Here is a 21,137-nt window from a genome sequence, read left to right as displayed (position 1 = left end):
ATTTAACGGGGTTTACAAATCGTTTCTCTCGGATTCGACTAATGATGAAGAGAAATTTCAAAGCGACTGTTATTCTAGATTATCGGTCGATCTTTACGAATCGGTACTGATGAGTCTCTTATTTGAAGCCTCGTTTGATAAACCAGCATTATATTTTAGACAACACAGAATAAAGTCAATGAAATAGCGAGAACATTATAAAAATTTATTTCATCTTTCGCGAGAAATAAGAAGAAAATATCTTCGATTGGGCTTCAGGCGAATCGATTAAAGTCCCAGCAGACGTTGAACGCATCGACATCATCGCTGAGGTCTTATACCGGGTGTCGTTCGAATATCGCGCCTCAACAACAATGACAGTCACGATGAGACATACGCATGCGTTATATTATCGACAAAAGTCCACGGCAAGTGCTCGGTCAGTCGCGGCCGAGCCGCGCCGCGCGAGGGGCTTCGATTTGACGTTTCTCCTCGCTGCGACCATCCAGCCTCGCTCGCCTACGACGCGAACGTCGTAACCGCCTTGCAGTTTCTCCGATTGGTAAGGCTTTCGACTTCGAAATGGGAACATCGTGAGACCACCTCGTCATTGCCCGCCGTCGTCGTCATCGCCGGAGCGGTTCTCCAAGCGCGCCGCCGCGCCGCACCGGTCCCTCAAGAGAGGCACCACCGCTCATCGCGTACGCCGCTCCTGATTTGACGAGGCCAAGGACGTTTACGTTTGCGAGCATAGACGCATACAGGTGGAAGACGCAGACAATTGACAAACGCGAGAGGAACGGGACGATCCCAGGTGGAAAGCTGACGAGGCACGCAGTTCACGTCGTCTACCATGGCGAGCTTGGCGAGCAGTTCGTCGTCGGCGGGCCTCACCAGGGCTCCGACGATGCTGGAGCAACTCCTCGAAGAGATCAATTTCCAGAGAACAAAAGAGCTCAGGCAAATGCTCAAGGATGGTTCGTATTCGTTGCCGCTGGGGTAAAGCGGTTCAGCGTATCTGTCGAGTTAGGGGGGATGACAATGTGTGCGTACGTTGAGGGTAAGAACGTACACAGGCCGAGTTAGGGTGTGCTTTAACTAAGGAATTATGTAAAGGGTGTTTTTTGAAGGGGTTGATCGCCGATGGGAAATATATAACCGTCTCGCTTGTGGGAGATATACTTCAAAGAAACAAAATTATGCTTCTTTTTTTCTTAATTTTTATTGTTTTGAAACTAACATTTTCTCTAATATTTTATTTGATTTAAATTTTTTGAATGTAAAAAACCTGTCCATACCTTTATTATTATTTATATCAAATTTTTTATTTGTGTTAAAAGAATTTTATGTATCTTGTGCAGTTTAATTTATTTCTCAATGCTTTAAGCTTTTAAAATTTAAATAACACAGATGAAAAGATTTAAAAATAATTTTTAATTCACGGAAAATATTTTTTAATTACGTTCTAAGAGGGTTGCTTAACACTAGGTAATATCTTCATCACTCTGAATGCTGAATAACGAAGATTGCTTATTTAGTCTACTTGTTTTTGTTAACGACAGAGATTAATAATTGTTTCGCAAATCGCTTTAACTATGTACTTTATTAGCCGCAGTAATCTCTTTTGCGTCCATGGACTGAAATATTTCAAGTGGCCTTTTAAGATGTGATGTCATCTGACAATATTTGTTTAAAAAAGTTAAATTAATTTAAAAATTAATTTTCTCAAAATCTTTTAAAAATCTTTTATTTATTTGCAGTATAAAAATAGTAAAAAGCATACGACAAAATTACATAAATTAATAAAATAGCAAATATTATATTTTCCAATAAGAATAGAAAACAAATTTAATCTTTTTATCATAATTTGCGTTTTATTATTAGTCATCTTATTTATCTAGTGATTTTAAATTATCTGTAAACAACATTCTTTCAACATTCAACTAAACTAAAATTTTTTTCTAAAATTTGCCGCCCTATATATGGGCTGTAATCATTCGGTACATGCCTTTATATGCACTGAGAAAAAAATATCCTAAATTTAAATAAATATTTATTTGAATACTACCAAGTAAACATTTACTTACAATAAATAAATATTTACTTAATAAAAAGAAGTAATTGTCAAATCAAATTAATGGTTTTTGTACCAAATAAAGATATTTTTATATTTAATAAATATTTAGTTGGTACTATTTAAATAAATATTCATTGAAATTTAGGATATTTTTTTCTCAGTGTGGCACTGAGAAGAATAATTGCAGAGTGATGTATGGCATTATGTCATGTTTCTAATCACAACACAAATATATATCATGAATCATGTTATTTGTTTTCCTTATGCTATCTTTATGTTAGGAACGCTGAATTGTATTATTATATGATACATATTATATAATACAATATCTTATATAACAAATTAAAAACTTTTAATTGAATTTATATTGATTGACATTTTTACTTTTTTAACGTAATTGCATAATTTTTATCTCTTACTTAAATGTGGAATATTATTTCGCTTTTAGTTCTTTTCTACTTTAGACAATGGGATCAGTGGTTTAAATAAAAGATTCAACATTATTTATCCAAATATCGTAATTAACAATCAATACATATCGTATTTATTAGAATGTTGAGATTGAACAGAATAGCAAGTTAAAGGACTAGTTAAAGCGTATCAATTATTTATCTCGGTTTCTAAGTTGAACCTTCTTCATCAATATCACGTCATAACAGGTATTGATTACCTGATATTTCCCGCCTCTTGTGTTCGTTGTTGTGTCTTCCCTTTTCGGTACACCCTTTCGCGCATAACGAATCGATCGGGAATGAATTCGGTGTTAATCGAACATCGTGTTAGCACGAAGAAATTAAAACCTTATCTTCGATTTCAAATTTTAATTTATTGAGTCTTTAAACACGCAAATTCTCTCGTTTTATCAGATTCCGGATTCGTCGTGCTGCAGGGCACAACGTACTGGACGGACCTGTTTGTCCGTCACTTCCTCTTTCAAGCAGAGCACGCTATTGACGGTGACGATCTGCTCTTCTTCGTCCGTAAGAAACACGTGAAGACCTCATCGAGATATCTGCCAAAGTTCGAAACTGAGGTCGATGTGTTTCGTAAAGACAGCAAGAAACTGCCGATTGGCGATCCCGATATCGATTGGGAGGAAACTGTGTACCTGAATCTCGTTGTGCACCAATTCGATTACACGCTTACATTGGCTATCTGTACAAGAACGAGCCCTAAGGAATTGCAAGTAAGAATCATAGTTTTCGACCGAAGTAGAAAAGAATTTTAAAAATACTATAGATGAATATTGTACAGGATGTCTCAAATCGATTACATTTCTTTCTTTTCTTTTTCTTATTTTCACTCAGAAAGAACGATTTTGCTAAAGTATCGGATATGAAAATAATTTTGTTGGACCATCAAAATTATGTTAGACTATCAAAATAATTTTGTAGAAGGTTCAAATGTAACAATAATGCTGTAAAAAGTTTTGACATTCTATTCAAATCAAGTCAATTCTTACATAATTAAGTTAATCCTTACATAATTATTTTGATGGTCCAATAAAATTCTTTTCAAATAAATTTTTAGACTTTATTAAAACCATTCTTTCTGTGCAAAGAAAGGTTTTGGAATAAAATCATACTTGCAAAGTTTAATAAAATAACATTTTTTTAAATTAAGTTAAAATTAACAGCCTTACCTAAAATTTAATTTAGTTAAGATACAAGTTAATTCATAATAAAATTAATTGAAAAGTTAAGTTAATAAAAAAAAGTAATTAAAAAATAATTAAAAAGTTAAAAGTTAAATGTGTTTCGTTTAATGATTTCAGAGTTTCAGTTTTATAAATAACGAAAATAATATGTATACCCTTTATTTAAAAATTCTATATACATATTTTGTTTATCGTGGTTTACATATACTTATTAAATTTACGTAATAAATTTCGAAATATCAAACTTGAAAATTGTTGAAAATATGTACGTTTCATATACAAACAAATTCGCACGAAGCATCGCCCCACATAATGTAGAGGCTTAACTTATAAGCAGGCGTGCGGTACCTTTGTTTATTGCCTAGTTAACTTCAAGAAAGTTAAATGAAAAGTTAATAGTTACCGATAAAACGTAACTAAATTAAGTTAAAAGTTAATAGTCTGCAATATAACTAGTATAAGTTAAGCTAAAATTATTTAACTTTTCAACTTCTTAACTTAACTTTGATCCTTTTAACTAGACATTATCCAGTCCTGCATCTTTGTTATATTATCGTTTCATTTTAATCATTTATTTTACATTTGTCGCTATCTATAGAATTGACAACCAAAACCTTATGTTAACACGACTTTTTATAGGTACTGCGAAGGCATTCTCAGAAAGTATACGCCAGTCCAAGTCGACGGCGTATGGATGCTAAGGGTGATCTCGAGGAAATGACGTACCCGCACATATGTTTCATGGTGGACAATTTCGACGAAGTTTTCTGTGATATTTTAGTCAGGGATGGGGAGATGGTGTGCGTGGAGCTGGTCGCCTCCGACCGGGAAGGCGCGATTCAGGGCGTCATTTTCCTTGGTTCGATCAGATACGACGCTTTAAAAAAAGTTTACGACGCCAGAGTGAGTTCTTATTTAGTTTGTTTTTGCATTGTTAAATTTATGTATATGAGATAAAGGCCGTTCTTGCTTTTAGTCGAGTCTGAGCACCAAAATGGCTCAGCGGATGACATTCGGCCTTTTCTCCGGCGCGGCCTCGCAAAGAGTAGAATTCGTACGAATGAAGGGACCACGTGGTATGTGCAAGAACTTTATCACATCTTTCTTTTGCTTGACTTTAATTAATTAATTAATTTATATAATTTGAATATATACTATTTTAATATTCAAGAATGATTTTGCTGGAGTATTTAAAAGTTTAATAGATAGTGATTTGCAAATAATTTTGTTGAACCATCAAAATAATTATGCGGGACGCTCAAATTGATTGCTAGAATGTCAAAACTTTTTATAACATTGCCTATTATGCTTGAGATTTTTATATAACTACTAGTTAAACTTTTAGATAGATACTTCAGTAAAATCGTTCTTTCTGTGTATAATTTATTTACAACTTTTAACATAATAATTTATTTTGTATGTAATATAGATGATACAAATAGAATGTAAAAAAAAAATTAAAATAATATCTAAAAATTAAGCATAAAATATCGGCGTAGGTGTCAATGAGAATATGTTTCACTTTTATTATTTAACGTGACGTAATCGCTTGCGCAAAAGATGGAAAATAGAATGTCTATATTTATCGGTACGGCAAGGCGCAGAGTATAAGAGTTCAATACGTTACGATAAGAGTTTGATTTACATATACGGGAATTATTTAGGCAAGGGACACGCGGAAATGGCCGTCACAAAACCGAAAGGTTCCGGTGCGGAGACGCCAACGTCGGAGCCGGGTTATTGTGCAACCGATCTGTGGGACGCCGACTGGGACGACGCAGAGGAACTCTTCATGTATCGCCATCAACGAAGGCTGTCCGATCCCAGCGCGAATTTGAACAACTTCGTGCGTGGCGGTTGGAGAACGAAACCAGATACGGTGGCTACTAAGGCGCGATCGGAGAATGAGGGCCTCGATTCCATGGCGAACGGTCTCAACGAGATCGAGGCCGGTGATGTTCGAGACGGTAATTATCAGTGATGAATAATACAGACGAAATCGAGAACAGATTTTGCTACTCTTACTAGATTTTTAGTTCTACACTCTTAGACCGGTATTCATATCCTGCATTTAGCGTTAAATATGGATAACATTTTTGCGATCGCTCAAAAAATTCATCAACGATATTTATTTATAGTGTAATCATAGGCGTATTCAGGTGAAAATTTGGAAAATTCAAATTCCTCCAAATTTTTTAATCTTTTAATTTTTAATGAATAAAATACAATTTTACTTTTGACTTTGTGTAAATTTTTTGTTGTTATATAACATGTTTTTCTTCTCGTTACGACTATAATAATTTTTATTTTCGTTAGTTAAAGCTTTAATAAAATGTATATGATAAATATATAAAGAAAATTTTCACAAGGTCTTCAAGCTAAAAAACAGAATATATGCTAGATATTAATACTTCATTCGATCAAATGGACGCGTAATCCTCGGCTAAAATTATTTATATGATAACAGAATTGATAAACCTCGTCTCCCTCCCCCCAAAATTCTGAGTACGTCCATGAGTATAATATAGCGTTAAATGTATGAGATATGGACACATACAGCGTTTAGTATCTTTCTCTTCTCGATGTATTTCGTTCGCATCCACTCTCGGTCTGTGCATGCTCTTGTGTTGTATCTGTGTAATGCACAATTGTCTTGATGTTATCAGGCAGACGCCTCCTGCTCTCGGCAACACACTTCTTCTCAATGCTGGCACTATAGACTCGAAGCTGATAGATCTAAATACTTTCAAAGGTGTGAATCCAAACTGCATTAAAGCGTGATAAAAAATAACCGCATGTATACGTTAAAAGAGATTTTTCTATTGTGCGTCATTGCTCCGGTAGTTCTCGACATTTATTTCTTTAAACGGCGCAATTTAATGCACTATAGAAAGAAAATCTCTTATTTGAAACGGTATCTCGTTCAATGAATGTCTTGACTTGAACCGATCGGTGTTCACATGCAGTTAGTAATCTTTTAGGCAAACTTAGCGTAGCACTAGCACAGTGTTAAGAGTAGACGAAATAGCGAGAGATATAGAAATACAAGAGAAAAGAACAGATTCAGTTCTATCTTCACCGACACCACGAACCACCACCAACAACTATCACCACGACCACTACCACCACCACTACTACTATCACTACACTCTAACTTCCGGTTCAAACGCATTTATTGCGAAAGATGACAGAAAACTAATGAACGAACAAACGAAAAAGTATCTTTTTATCTCTAATCACTCGCACGTGCCATGCCGGCTCTTTCCTTTGTAGCCGATGTACAGGATAGCAGCTGGGGCGGCCGGGGCTCACCGGGAAACCGCAGGAGTTCCCGATCGTTACGTCGACGAAGATCGCCATTGGCTCAGCAACAACTACAACAACACCCCGTCCACAACAAGCAACGACAACGTAATGCCCGGGAACGATCCGGAATGAATGAGAACTCGCCGATACGCAAGGAGACGATTTATCGCGAGACACACGGTGAGTGTGCTCGTTCGCGCTGAAAACGATCAGTCCGATCAGTCTCTCTTGTCTCTGCTCTTGCCGACGCTCTTGCTTCTTGTGTGATTAGTAGAATCTCTGTGTTTAGCTCCTTTCCGAATTACAGGGTGTGTCATCGTATTTTGTGTCCTTGAAATAAGCTTTGACAAGAATATATGTTACTATGAACAAAGAGACTTTTCTAAATATTTTTGTTTTATCACTTGATTGAACTAAAGCTAAAGCCTTAATTGAATAAAATGTTCAAGTTGCACTGAAAAAGGAGTAAGTGGTTTTAGATAAATGCACGGAGAACAAAGCGCAAAAAGAGACCGGGAGCACGATCGTTTGTAGTCGCGACGGGTGCAATCGCCGTCTAAATGACGACGTGGTTCTCGCGGCAGGTTTCCACACTCACCAGCAGAACAATCATCAGCAGAACCACCAGCACCAACACATAGAGGTGGGCAGCGAGATCTTAGTGCCGGCCGGCCGGTGCCTGACGGACGACAACGTCCGGCAGAAGTTAGACTCGGGCGCGATATTGGTGCACGGCAAGGAGGAACTGCCGCTGGGTTACAACGTGGCTACCACTACGGAGGACAATAACCGGAAACGACGTCCGTACAGCGCCGGACACCTGTTCAATCATCATAACGGTTTAGAGAACGACGACGAGGAACACCGGCGGCTCAGCGATGACGAGCTACTCAGGGTAAGACGATCTGACAGCCGTCGCCGTCTGCGTAGCGCTGGTTCCGATCACGAGGACTACGCCTACGGACAGAACAAGAATAAGAACGACGAAATCAAAGACAAAAACGCGAATGCTCATCATGTGACACGCATCAACGGCGAGGTCGTGTCGACACGTCGACAGAGCGCCACGTTACCCCGAAGACGACGTCGAAGGGCGCTCTCAGGCAGCTTCGCGGGTAACCCCTTACCCCCTCATCGAGTCACGCCGGACGGCACCGCGATCTACTACTGGTGCGAGCTCCCGCGCCGCCCCGGCTCACAGGGTAAATTTTTCCTACCCTTCCTGTGCCCTTACCCTAACATACCTTTCTATTCCTTTGCCCTCAACGAGCGAGCAATCCACTGATCATCATTTCTGTTGTACTGAATCGTTGTGCGTAATGTAGACGTGTGCTACCTGAATCCAAAGCATTCGTTTGTGTTCATCAATGATTGTGTTTATGGGATGGTGAAACAAACTGATTGCACGCGATGCGACGGAGGGTGATAATGATGGTGGTGGTTTGCAAAGAGTTTGTCTGGGAAGTGACTTTTTCGGTCATTTTCGAATGCTTGAAATAATTTTTGATCACGAATTTCACCTCCGATAATAAGCACGATCATCAAAAGTAGGTAGATATAGTTAATTCATTTTGTGAACGTAATATTAATTCTATTTTTCAATACTCGCTTTCTGCAAGAATTCATAAAACATCTAGGTACTAATTCTTCTTAAAGTGAACGACAATCTCTTGTGTGTGATTCATTTTCAGCGAATGTGGACCTGTCTCTGTATGTAACTTGCATAATGTGATTTCTATACATTAAAAAACTATCTTCAACGAGGTTTATCATTATACATTTTGGGAATAAAAGCGAAAATTGATGTATCCTGATATTCCTTACTCTGGACGTTTTCTAGCAAGGACACAGTATAATACAATGAATTATTACATCCTTGTTGTGTGTGCTAGTTAAACAAGGATGAAATGATTTACTGTGTCATACTATGTCCTTTCTGGAAAACGCCCTCTATTTGCCCTCTCTATCTTGCGCATCTGTAATTCTTGTGCATAATCTGCAACATCATATACATATACTTGACATGTTCATCTTTTCCACTGTGACTCGTAACAACCTAATCAAAGGATGCATTTAATCTCCTACGATTTTAAGCTTGTGTCTGTTTCATTGCTCGAATGACTATCTATCCTGTACTCAAACAACCGTCCTGTTGTTGCAGGACATGAAATATGTTACAACCTTTGAGTTGGGTTGTAATTAATAATATTTCTTTCCTTTCAGAGTTGGACGACGGGGCGTATAATCCACTTTGGACGATGAGAGGTTTTACCCAAACCTTCCATTTCTGGAAAGAGACGAAGCGAGCGCAGTCCGTACCTTTGAACGCCTTTTTAACGTATATTACGTTACCGTGGTGGAGCATAGCGAAAGGTAAATCAAACCGAAATCAAATTACATGAACATTTTTATTTTTTAATATCTATATGGAGTGTTTAAAAGTTCCTCGGCCACGCTGTGCTATTATATAAAATCTTTTTCGTCTCTATTAATAAAACACGTTGGTATAATCTGGGACATTAAATTAATTTTGTCTATGCATTTCAAATATAATATAAACCGTTCAATCTTTTTCCTTCAGCCGCGATAATTTCTGTTACAGATATTCTGGATCACCGAGAAGGACCTATCTTAACGTTTTAGCTGACAGTATAGTACATTCTAATTTTAATTTCAATACTTTTCTTTTCTTACTTTGTACGTTTATCGACAATTGGCCCAAGGAATATAACAATGTATAGTTTAAATAATAAATCAAATATTATTTACAAATTTGGGTCGTACTGCAAAGCAGTGCGACAACATTCTGTGATTCCCTTTTGATTAATTAAATTTTACAACATGTCATCTTTTATTCGACTATTTATACGGATATAAAATTGAAAGGTAACATGAGATCAAAGATAGATAAGAAATTCCTATATATGAAATTCAAATTTTGATAGAAAACAAATAAAAAAGATTAAAAAATAAAAAGAAATAGATTTAAAAAGTAGATTCAAAAGATAAAAAAAAGAAAAGAAAATCATAATATCGTTTTAATTCGCAGAAATATTAAAATTGCGTTTTCAGCTTTATGCATTGCAATCTCTTATACATTAATATCAAATTTGATAACAAATTTGAGTAACATAAATTGAATAAAATTAGTTCATCAAATGCATATGTATTTTAGATTACTGTGTAATCAGTAATAAATCTGTAATAGTCAGGCAGAATACATCTAGTCAGGCATATCTAATAATCAAGCAGGAAATATTCGTTCCGCATAGCGGAATTTCCTTCTCTATATCTTGCAAAGTCAATAGACATTTTGCGACCGAGATTTAAAACCGCACGTCGCCACTTCATCTTCCGGCCGTTATAAATAAACAAAGAAGAAATTTTGTAATGCTCATTATCTAATGATACGCCGCGTTAGAAGCAGTTTATTTGCGCATATTATATGTTAATCATGAAGTTTCTTACAGTAGTGTGTACTTTAGTGACTACATGGATTTATGCCGAGAGCATGCAATTCACCGACGATGAATTACGTCCGCACGAAGGGGTGGCGATAGGTATTAGTTTGTAAAGTTTCTTTGAATGTGCTACTAAAATATTTTTTTACATAGAAGCTTCTAATGTTTATTCGTATCAACAGTGATTGCATCTTACCGATAGTTTTAGTCTGTTTAACCAATACTTTCCGAAATTATATTTTCAATAATGTCTTAAATAATGCTACATGAAAGAAAGTTTATTTACTGTGAGCAAAAAATAAAGTACGTTTTATTTTATTTATATATACATTTTCGCATAATCAATATTGAAACTGATTGAATTTTATGTAAAAGATTTCTCCTCTATCTTCAATCTCATGTTATCTTTCAATTTTACGATTTATTATTACAATCTTACATGTGATAATGCATGATTGAAATGAACTCTACTTGTATTTTTTGTTCTAAAGAATATTGTTTTCCTCATCGTTATTTTTCATACATCTTGCATAATATATAAACACGCACATTACTTTTGCGTATAAAATTATTTTTCTCAAGAAAACAATAAAGCGATAAAAAATTTATTTTATATCTTTTAGTTATTCTTTTTACGAAAGAAATTATTCTTTATTGTATCTACTTTGCAAAATATATAAATTGTATATATAAAGTATAAATAAAATTAATAATATACAATTTTTATATACCAATAATAATATATAGATATTTTTGTTACTATTAAGAGGAAAAGAAATCTAACAAGGTTCTCAGAAATCATTCTCTATTGCGGAAATTATTGAACGGATTGATAATCATTGACCTCTTGCTTACTTTACTAATAACAGTTGCTTACTAGTAATAACTCAAAGAATTGAATATATAAGAGTGACTTATTTTCTCATTAATTTTTCAAGTAATCGGATATAGAGATGGCTGATTTTTTAAATAAATTCTTGCGAATTTCTCAATTATACTTTTAGGATGCGCAGGAAGACGTATGCAATTGAATAATCAGATGAAAGAAGTAATGTGCGTGCCAAGGCACGCTATGGTAAAATTAATACCGCAACCGGGCTACACTTTTTATCCGAATTATGCCTCGGTGAAAAGATGCAGTGGTTTCTGTCCGAGGAATAAATCATGCATGCCAGTTCGCAAAAATGTTAGAAAGATCGCAGTGAGAATGGACGGCTATGACTCAAGCGAGTGTTATCACGTGTTGCTCGAGGAGCACACCAAATGCAAGTAAGATAGTTTTCCATTCTGCTATTATGTTTCTTCTTCTAGATGCTTAGTATTTGACGATTGATAAAAGAAGAAAATAATACAATCGCATAAATAACGCGTACAATCCTATATTTCAATTGTTTATTTTTTAAATAATCCGTAATTTCCGACCAGGAACTTTAATTCTTTATTTATAGAGAGACAAATTTCAAGCATATCAAAGCTTTATATTCTTTTCTGTAATTAAATTTTTGACAATTAGAATTTTTAGTAACTAAAAAAGCTAGAAAAGCGGAAACGTTTTAGACCAAAAGTGTAATTCTGTACAAAACAAGTCCATTATCAACACTAATTTTGTCTAATGTTCATCGTTGAAGAGAAAGAGAATATGATTTTTTTAGATGTCAATGTAGCGTGACAGAAAATCATTGCAACATTCATCAGGTATATTCGGAAGACAACTGTGCATGCGAATGCATGAATAAAAGAGAGTGTGATAAAGAACGCCAGATGGTCTGGAATGAAAAATTGTGCAAATGCACTTGCGACAAGGAAGAAGAAATCTGCTCGAGTGGACTCGAATGGGTTCCCTCTCGTTGCGGGTAAAACAATCACAAGGAGAACAAGTTCTTAAAGTTTATTCAGTAGCATGGATTGAAATCATCGAGCTTCTTTCGCATTTATTCCTTGATAGCAATAATTACTGATAACAAATTAAACAAAATGATACATTTGCAATTTATGGTACTGAAAAACTTGTATGATATGTACGTAATTGATCTTTGAAGCGGTATTATATTAGCACGCGTAAAAATTGGCACATTATAAAGTACTTTCGTGTTCCAGATGCGCCAAAGTGATGGAGATGTATCATTTAGATAAATCTAATATCGATTATATATTAGAAATATATAGGAAAATAACACAATAACAGGAAACCCTATCTTAACAAGTATCAATTCAAAGTCATTCGATAATAATTAGACTGCGGAAGTTTATGCAAAATACTTAACTGAATGTTTTGCATAAAATGCATATTTTGCAATTTTGTAAATTTACAGATGGCAATCTCAATCTTTTTAATTCACCTTTTAATAACTCTTTAACGAACAACGATTGACTGCTAAAATTGTCCGATAGTTAATATTCAGTTAAGTATTTTGCATAAAGTTCCGCAGTCTAATAATAATTAAGAAATAGTCACCATTTAAATTTTTTATTTCGATTTATTTGCCTATAATAAAGTTCTTTATATACACATGCATTCTTTTTTAAATATATCAAACACTGCTGTAAAATTACATTAACAAATTGAGCAATAAAACATAAGGTCGATACATCGCCTTATAAATAAAATAACATCTTTAATTTAGTGTCGCCGAATATTTTTATACGATCTCTTGATGACAAACATTTTTTAACTATAATGCATATAAATGAAGGTAAAAAACCAAAGGCTAAATATTTTTACAGTTGTATAGATTTTTTCGCATATAAATATGGGCTAACATGGGCAGCACGTTTTCTGGTTTTATAAGAATTGGAGTTTACAGAAAAAGATGAAATTCTTGAGATTTTCTATCATTTTGAGAAAATTGATCAGGTTGCAGCATTTACCATAACATTAATATAATCTCCGAAATTATTCCAAGTATGATCCCATAAATTCGGATCGCCTTTACTGTCCCACGGAAGATTTCCGGGCAGAAGTGCGCTACTGTTGAACTTTTTCAATTCGTCTTGCAGTTTCCTGACGATTGTAGGAAATCTTTGATGTAAAAAAAAGAACAGGTTAATTACGAAGTTCATTTTAAAATTAAAATAAAATAAAATTTCTTAACAAATTATATCGAAATAATATCGTATTTCACTCACTGTTTAACAAGATTATTATCTTCGCAAGGATCCTGATAGATGTTGAAGAGGCATGCTTCCTCCAATGGTTTACAGCTGGGCAGACTGTCATTCCGCGGCGGACATTTGATTAACGCGTTTTCACGCAACATCAAAACAACATCTGTAGTAATGCCTAATCCAACACTGGCGATGGCATGTGCTGTTGTACTGCTAATCACTCCGTCCACGTCGTAGACCCATTCCCTACCAGATGGACCGTACCATCCGTCCCATGCTCCTTTGTAAGTAGATCCTATAGAAAACCAAGTTGAACAGAATCAATATATACAGGGAAAGGACGGTTTTGCAGAAGTATTTAAAAATTTAGCTACACACAGATTTGAAAATAATTTTGCCGGACTATTAACATAATTATGTGGAACGATCAAGTTGGTTGCTAAAATGTCAAAACTTTTTGTTGTACTGCTCATCATGCTTGAGTTTTCTACATAATTTTGGAACAGCAAAATTATTTTCTGATCTGTATCTAGCTAAATTTTTAGGTATTCTAGTAAAATTGTTCTTTCCGTATATTTGTGCATACATATTTTTATCATTATTCAATATTTATATATATTCTCAATAAGCAAGAAATATATTAAAACGGTTCAATAACATTGCAGCAACATTACAACGTTGCTGCAATATTGCTAGGGATTTATATTTTACAATATAGAGAATGAAGAAAAAATACGATATTAGATGAACGTTTGTTATCCTCCCATACATCACAGAAGCTTTCAGTAATATTGCTGCAGTGTTTGTAATGTTACTGTAGTATTGTTGGTACGTTGCACTGTTGTTGCAATATTGCTGGACTAATCTATGCTGTACGGGACGATTTCCAAGTTTAGATTGTTATAAAACAAAATATCTTAGTCCTTCTTTTACCCCGAATGAGCTTCCAGTCGCCGACCGTTATAGCAGAAACACCGTAAATATCATCAATATTATGAAGAACGTTCGAGCGCGGTGACTCAGTATCTTCGCTAAGCGCATTCCACAGATCCATGCCATCGACAGTTAAGTTCGATGGATTACCACCAGCGGCTGTTATAAGCGTCGGCAGCCAATCGGTAATGTGTAACATCTGCCTGCTTACGCGACCAGGTCGCACCAGTCTGGGTGACCATATTAATCCCGTACCTCTGACACCGCCTGCAATAACAGAATTAAAAAGATTATTCATTTAAGGACATTAAAAATGAAAAATGGTTTTCAAAACATGAATTTTTAAATTAAATCTTCATAAAATATTCAATAAAGTCCTATTATAATTTCATGGATAATTCGAGAATTCTTAAAAATACAATTACTTACTAAGTTATTATATACTAATTACAAATTTAATTATAAAAAGTATATAGTTGAAAATAATTTTTTTTAAAGATTGCTAATACAATAAAATTTGCTCATTAATCAAGACGTTTTAATTGTGTTAAAAAATTTGCATAATCATCTAATTTATCAATAGTCAAATAAAATTACCTTCCCAAAGAGTATTTTTTACTCCTCTCAATGGCCAATTAGATGCTGCATTCAAATTAAATCCAGCGGCAGGCCCACCATTGTCCGATGAGAAGATAATTATACTATCTCGCAACATGTCTCTTTTACGTAGAGCGTCAACTACTTGACCCACAGATTGATCTAGTTTGCTTAGCATACCTATAGCAAAATTTTAAAATTATCAATCTGTTTCTCTTTAGTACACATTTTTAGTCTCGTTGTATTTCCTAAAAATTTTATATATTTTCTATTTAATCAACAGTCTATTTCGTATTAACTCTCATTTCTATCCTTTAAACATTTTTACCTGCAAAACGTCTTCGATTGTAATCAAAGATATTATTGAACTTAGCCACTTCCTCGTCTGGCGCCGGGAGCGGATTATAAGGGTTTCCGGAGTGTACGGCCGCGTGGGCCAAATATAGGAACATCGGTCGACTAGAGTTGTGGTTATCAATTAATCTCACCGCCTCTTTCGTGAAAATATCCGTAGAATATTGACCGTGCAGATCCCATGCCGGTTGCATACCCCGTCTTATGTCCAATCCCCAGTAAGGCTATTTTTTTATCACATCATTACATTAAATAATAAAAACTATACTTTTATTTAATACATAGTCGCTCACGTTTTCAACGGCCGTGTGATCGAAATAATCATGATGACCTGTCCAGAAGCCAGTATGAGTATCGAATCCCCTGTAAGTGGGAGTATATTCCTTTTTGTAAAATCCTAGATGCCATTTGCCGACAATGTGCGTGCTATATCCAAGCTCACGCAAATATTCCGGCAAGAGTTTCTCGTGAAGTGGCAATCCTCTCGGCTCTGCACCTTTGAGAACCTGAATTATTCAAGTCGGAATGCTGAACTAAAAATTCTTTTTTATAATAATATATACCGCTTTTAAACAAACCCGATTAAAAATCTTGCTGGTTTTATTAACCCTTTTGAAACAATATCGTTTTGTCATTAAAACAAAAACAATTTTTTTATTCAAGAAATCATATAAACAGGCAATTGGGAATTGGCGCTGTAGATGCGGTGCGCAGTTTTTGTTTCTATAAATTAATTATATATTATATTATTACTTCTACATGTTTCGGCTAATCTTTTAGCCTTCTTCAGCAAATTTACAATATATATGTTCCAACACGTTGATTATCCATGAATCTTATAAAAGTCGATATATGTTGAAGTAACAATCGATATCATTGTATAGCAGTAATATTCATCCATTTTAGAATAAAAATTCCCAGTTTGAAAGCTGGATGGTAGTGAATGACTGGATATCCCACAATGATAACCGACGATGTAACCGACGATTATATTGGTCAATTATTAAAATAATAAAATAAGTAGTAATAATAAATTAAGTTATAATAAATTTAACGGCATAATCAATAATTAAATTGTGATAGAGTTAAATATAAACGATAATATAATTTAACAAATTGTCAAATGTGTCACTACTGATTAACAAGAAACTGCGAAGATCAGTGTGAGTCAGAACAGCATCGATATTCAACTTATTTTTTTTATTGATTTTGCTCAAAAATATCTTGAACAATTTATTAATATACGTATATTCTATCGACATGTATTCAATGCTATATGCATGAAAAGGATAATTTTACTGAAGTATCTAAAACTTTAACTAAAAACAGATCTGAAAATATAATTTTTTTAATTATCAGTGTAATTAACCATCTACATAACCTTTAATATATAGTTAACTATCAAAATAACCATCAATATTATGTAGGACTCAAACTAGTTGCTAAAATGTCAGAATTTAATATGCAGTATTGCTCATCACTTGAGATTTCTATCTATGCAATTATTTTGATGGTCCCACAAAATTACAGATCTTGATTGTAAATTTTGTTTGCAACCGCAGTTGTCAATTATATTCAAGAAAAATTTTGATTAAACCTACATAATTCTAAAACTAAGAAACTAACAAGGAAAGAATATCTTTGCTGAAGATCTAAAAATTTAAATAGGTTTGAAAAACAGGTCTGAAAATAATTTTGTTGAGCCATCCAAATAATTATGTAGGATAATCTCTCTAATTGATAGTTTGAATGTCAAAACTTTTCGCAACATTGCTTATTATGTTTGAGATTTCTTCGTAATTTTGAAAACGCTACGCGTTTTCTTAGCACCGGGACACTACCGTGTCTCTGGATAATCCAATAAAATTATTTCCAGATTTATATTTAGCTAAATTGTTTAAATACTTCAACAAAAGTGTTTTTTTTTTCATTTATTTCCATTTTCAATTTTTAAGTGTAACTAATCTGCATAGGGGGAGAGAATTTTTCTTTACCTCGAATTTATTTTATCAAATTTAATTTTAAAGTAAACTTTACAAATATGCAATATTTACCTCTTTAAAAGGAATGTTTTATCTGAAACGTCTCTTAAAAGATTTTTAGAGCTTTAGAAAAATCCTTAGAAATTCCCTTAATATAAATTAGAAAATTGCATGAAAGATGCATTATTCATTCAACGTTATTAATATCGTGATAGCAAGAGATGCATTGAACTGAATGCGGTCTTTTGTTAGCTGTGTATATAGATACGCGCATATAGGTATAGGTAGTGAAAACGCGAATGAAGTACATCTATTGCTCAGTATGATAATTTCCAATTGAACTATCCGGGTCAACATGACAAAAGAGAGTACAAGTGCACAATATCCCCTTTTGTACTCTTCTGCAAATAGAACAACAACATTTCCGCTAATTGATAGCTCTTAATCGTATTTATTTATTGACAAGTGTAGCAGTTAAAAGAAACTGAACTATTGCCATTTTAATAAGCAACTTGTAATATTTGTTTAAAAACCGAGATAAATTTAGACTTTAAGCGAGTGAATTTGATCGTTTATAAAATAAATTTACTTCAGAACCGCTTATTGTTCTTATTTGTGCTCGCACGAATCTTCTACCTATTTTTAATATGTCACATGTATAAACTCTTGATAAAATATGAGAAAATTGATAAGATATTGCGAAAATAACACTTACGCCGTGCTGCATTCCAGTGTGAATGGGATATTTGCCCGTCATTAGAGCGCTTCTGGACGGTGTACAGATCGGAGTGACATAATATCTGTCGAGAAGCAACCCAGAGTATGCCAGTGCATCAATATTCGGTGTTGGGATCTGACCGGAACCATGAAAGCCAACGTCGTTCCATCCCTGATGAAATAAGGCTAAATTTAAATGTAACTGTAACATTTCTTTACGATTCTGTTTTATCTTAATTTAACATTTTCCCATATTTGTAACTTGTCTATTCTTTGTGATAAATTTACATTAATTTACAATATCTTGTGAAGAAGAAGAGACGTTACATACAATATCCATTATTTTATTTACTCCTCGGTAAACACGCTAACGTTATTTGTCATCACTTTTATGATGACTATTAGGTGTTAAACTTAATTCCTGCCGTTTTTCGTCTCCAAAATTGATTTGTTTCCAAAGGAAATACCTTAATCAAAGTATTATTAATAAAGTATTATTAATTAATAATACTTTATTAATAATACTTTGATTAAGGTATTTCCCTTCGAAACAAATCAATTTTGGAGACGAAAAACGGCAGGAATTAAGTTTAACACCTAATATTATATCACAAAATGACGTTTTTAACGTTATTTTGACGTCAAAATGACAACAAATAACGTCAGCTTGTTTGCTGGATCCTAAAAAACCTATCCTTATAATATAATACAACAAAAATGTGGATGTGTGTATATGTATTTACATGCATGAACGTACAGTGAGAGCAAAAAGTATTCGTACTAGGAAATTTATTATAAAAAAAGCCTTATTTGTAGAAAATAAATGTTAATTTTATACAATGAATACATTCTAATATAAACAAACGAACTTCGCATTCCTGATTTTAGAAGCTAAATTTCTCGTCTGTACAAATACTTTTTGAGCATTCAAACAATACAATAGATGATATATCTTGTAAAATTAATACATATCATTTTGGTATATATAATTTTAAGAAATATACAGTCTATTTTATTCTTTATGAATAAATTGTTAATTATCCAACAAGAAATGATCGTTAATTAAATGTCAAATCGACATCAAATTGATGTTAAAATCATCGAATTTATAGCGATTCGACATCAATTCGATGACTCATTTCTCGCTGGATAATATTTACATTTTAAAAATAAAGTTTTTTTATAAAATACTTTCTCTGTACGAATACTTTTTGTACTCACTGTATATATTTATAGAAGCTGAGAAAAAGTTCTGATTAAAAATAAACTAAGAAGATTCTGATCATATTAATCAGAATTCTGATTATCTCAACTAGAATTTTAATATATTTAACCAGAAAATTCTGATTTGTCCATTTTTAACTAAATAGATTTTCAATGCAACGAGACTTTTTCCAGAATATATGGAAATTAAGTATCTCTCAAGGACAGGACGAGTTTAACAGAAAAAGATATTGCGGACTAATGTTGTGCGTCACTGATAAACTCCTATTAGTTAAACAGTAGTAATACTTTGCTTGCATAATCTCAAACTCATTATTGTTCTTCATTTAGTTTTTATCTAATTCTTTAACATTTCTGACATATCTATTTCTACGTCTTCCTAAATATACTTATCGACGCACATAAATGAGTAGTAAGCAGAAGTTATCTCACCTAACAAAAAATTCTCAATTTATCAATAAATAAACTCTCAAATTCTCATTTTATTTTTATTTATTTTTTTTGTCAATTTATTATTTCTGAAGCCTGGATTCTTGAAGTCTGGATTTAATTTATCGCAAATCTCGAAAGATAACTTGCCAAATCGTCTGCTAGGATGAAGATAATATGTGGTTGCTTCGCTGAAGTTGTATGGACCGCGAGCAACAGGATCAGGGACAATGTCCTCTGCACGATTCTTGGTGGACGCATTGTTTCTGCTCCTTTTGGACCAGAGCGCGTCATACGTTCCCTGTGGAACCGGTTCGCGATTCCTTCTCGAGAATGCGAAATAGATCTCAGACACGCGTGCGGCGACCGGCTGCTCGAAACTATCTTCTCCGCTCCAGCTCTCTTTCGTCTTTTCCCGGATGCGAATAGTGGGGAAACCTCCCACCTTGAAGAATCATCTTCGCTCATCTCGCCGTTCACTACGATGGATGCGACGGTCTCCTCACCGTTTAACCGGTCATCAATTCTCTCCCGCCGCGTACTAAGTGGTCGCGTTATGTCTGCAAATTAAAACTGCCCGGTATCGCACGATACCGCTGTATTTCGTATTTCTTACGGATTCTGACCGCAAAACTGATCTCTTACTTGAGATTCCTTGATTTTAAGTTCTTTGAACCAAACTCGTGAACTGATTGAACATTGTTAATTCAATTTCTCGTTGACATTATGTGTAACACGTTATCCGTAACGCAATAAAATATTTAAATTTTATTTCATATATTTATTTGTTAAATACTTAATTTTAAAATATTTTTCAATCAGAGTAAAGCAAGTTGGAAAGTAACATGAAAATATCTACATAATTTATGCTAGAAAAATATTTTACAATTTTGTAATTTGTACTTCAATAATAATACTTTGCTTTGCTGTAACATAAAACACAAAAATTATTACACAATGTTTCCATTTATTTTGAAAGGATGTTATAACGATCTTTCTTTGTTTGCAAATCAGGAAGCGTTAATTTTTAGACACAATAAATTCCAGTAAACTGTTATATTGTATTATCTTCTTTTATCAGAGACAGTTAAAAGCGTGAAAGCGCACTTGTCATTACGCGATTACTGTGAGAAATAATGGAACAAATACATTAGCGTGAAAAATAAGAAATGATTGATGCATAAAAATACGTAGAAGACATTTATTCAGGCAAAAGAAATGTGAATTTTATAACGCAAAATTATATATAATTTATCAAATATTTTTTACGTTTCTAAGAAATAATAATTTTATAATTATATATAATTATATATATA

At 33.8% G+C, this 21,137-nt stretch overlaps 3 protein-coding genes across 4 annotated transcripts; 2 read left to right on the top strand and 1 right to left on the bottom strand.

The window, feature by feature from the left end:
• The first annotated feature begins 409 nt into the window (after positions 1–409).
• Positions 410–9,770, top strand: LOC108768946 (uncharacterized protein KIAA0930 homolog). 2 transcript variants are annotated; one of them, XM_018519662.1, is made up of 9 exons: positions 410–956; positions 2,923–3,242; positions 4,353–4,616; positions 4,690–4,789; positions 5,378–5,680; positions 6,987–7,199; positions 7,604–8,221; positions 9,243–9,392; positions 9,622–9,770. In XM_018519662.1, the coding sequence occupies exons 1-9, from the start codon at positions 833–835 to the stop codon at positions 9,660–9,662; spliced, it is 2,133 nt and encodes a 710-aa protein (XP_018375164.1). In that variant the 5' UTR covers positions 410–832; the 3' UTR covers positions 9,663–9,770. The 2 variants fall into 2 exon arrangements, with proteins under 2 accessions (XP_018375164.1, XP_018375165.1); XM_018519663.1 differs by lacking the exons at positions 6,987–7,199; positions 7,604–8,221.
• Positions 9,771–10,180: 410 nt separating this feature from the next.
• On the top strand, positions 10,181–12,337 carry LOC108768712 (balbiani ring protein 3). Its single transcript, XM_018519249.1, has 3 exons — positions 10,181–10,579; positions 11,485–11,749; positions 12,133–12,337. Exons 1-3 carry the CDS (start codon positions 10,465–10,467, stop codon positions 12,335–12,337), a joined length of 585 nt encoding a protein of 194 aa, XP_018374751.1. The 5' UTR covers positions 10,181–10,464.
• A 774-nt stretch (positions 12,338–13,111) lies between these two features.
• Positions 13,112–20,194, bottom strand: LOC108768744 (arylsulfatase B). Its single transcript, XM_018519295.1, has 8 exons — positions 19,972–20,194; positions 18,167–18,340; positions 15,763–15,975; positions 15,444–15,693; positions 15,116–15,295; positions 14,519–14,785; positions 13,607–13,880; positions 13,112–13,499 (listed from the first exon to the last, which is right to left on the bottom strand). The coding sequence occupies exons 1-8, from the start codon at positions 20,113–20,115 to the stop codon at positions 13,331–13,333; spliced, it is 1,671 nt and encodes a 556-aa protein (XP_018374797.1). The 5' UTR covers positions 20,116–20,194; the 3' UTR covers positions 13,112–13,330.
• Positions 20,195–21,137: the final 943 nt, after the last annotated feature.

This window comes from Trachymyrmex cornetzi, unplaced genomic scaffold (assembly GCF_001594075.2).
Source record: "Trachymyrmex cornetzi isolate Tcor2-1 unplaced genomic scaffold, Tcor1.1 scaffold83, whole genome shotgun sequence".
Taxonomy (NCBI): Eukaryota; Metazoa; Arthropoda; class Insecta; order Hymenoptera; family Formicidae; genus Trachymyrmex; species Trachymyrmex cornetzi.
This window is presented reverse-complemented; position numbering and strand designations above follow the sequence as displayed.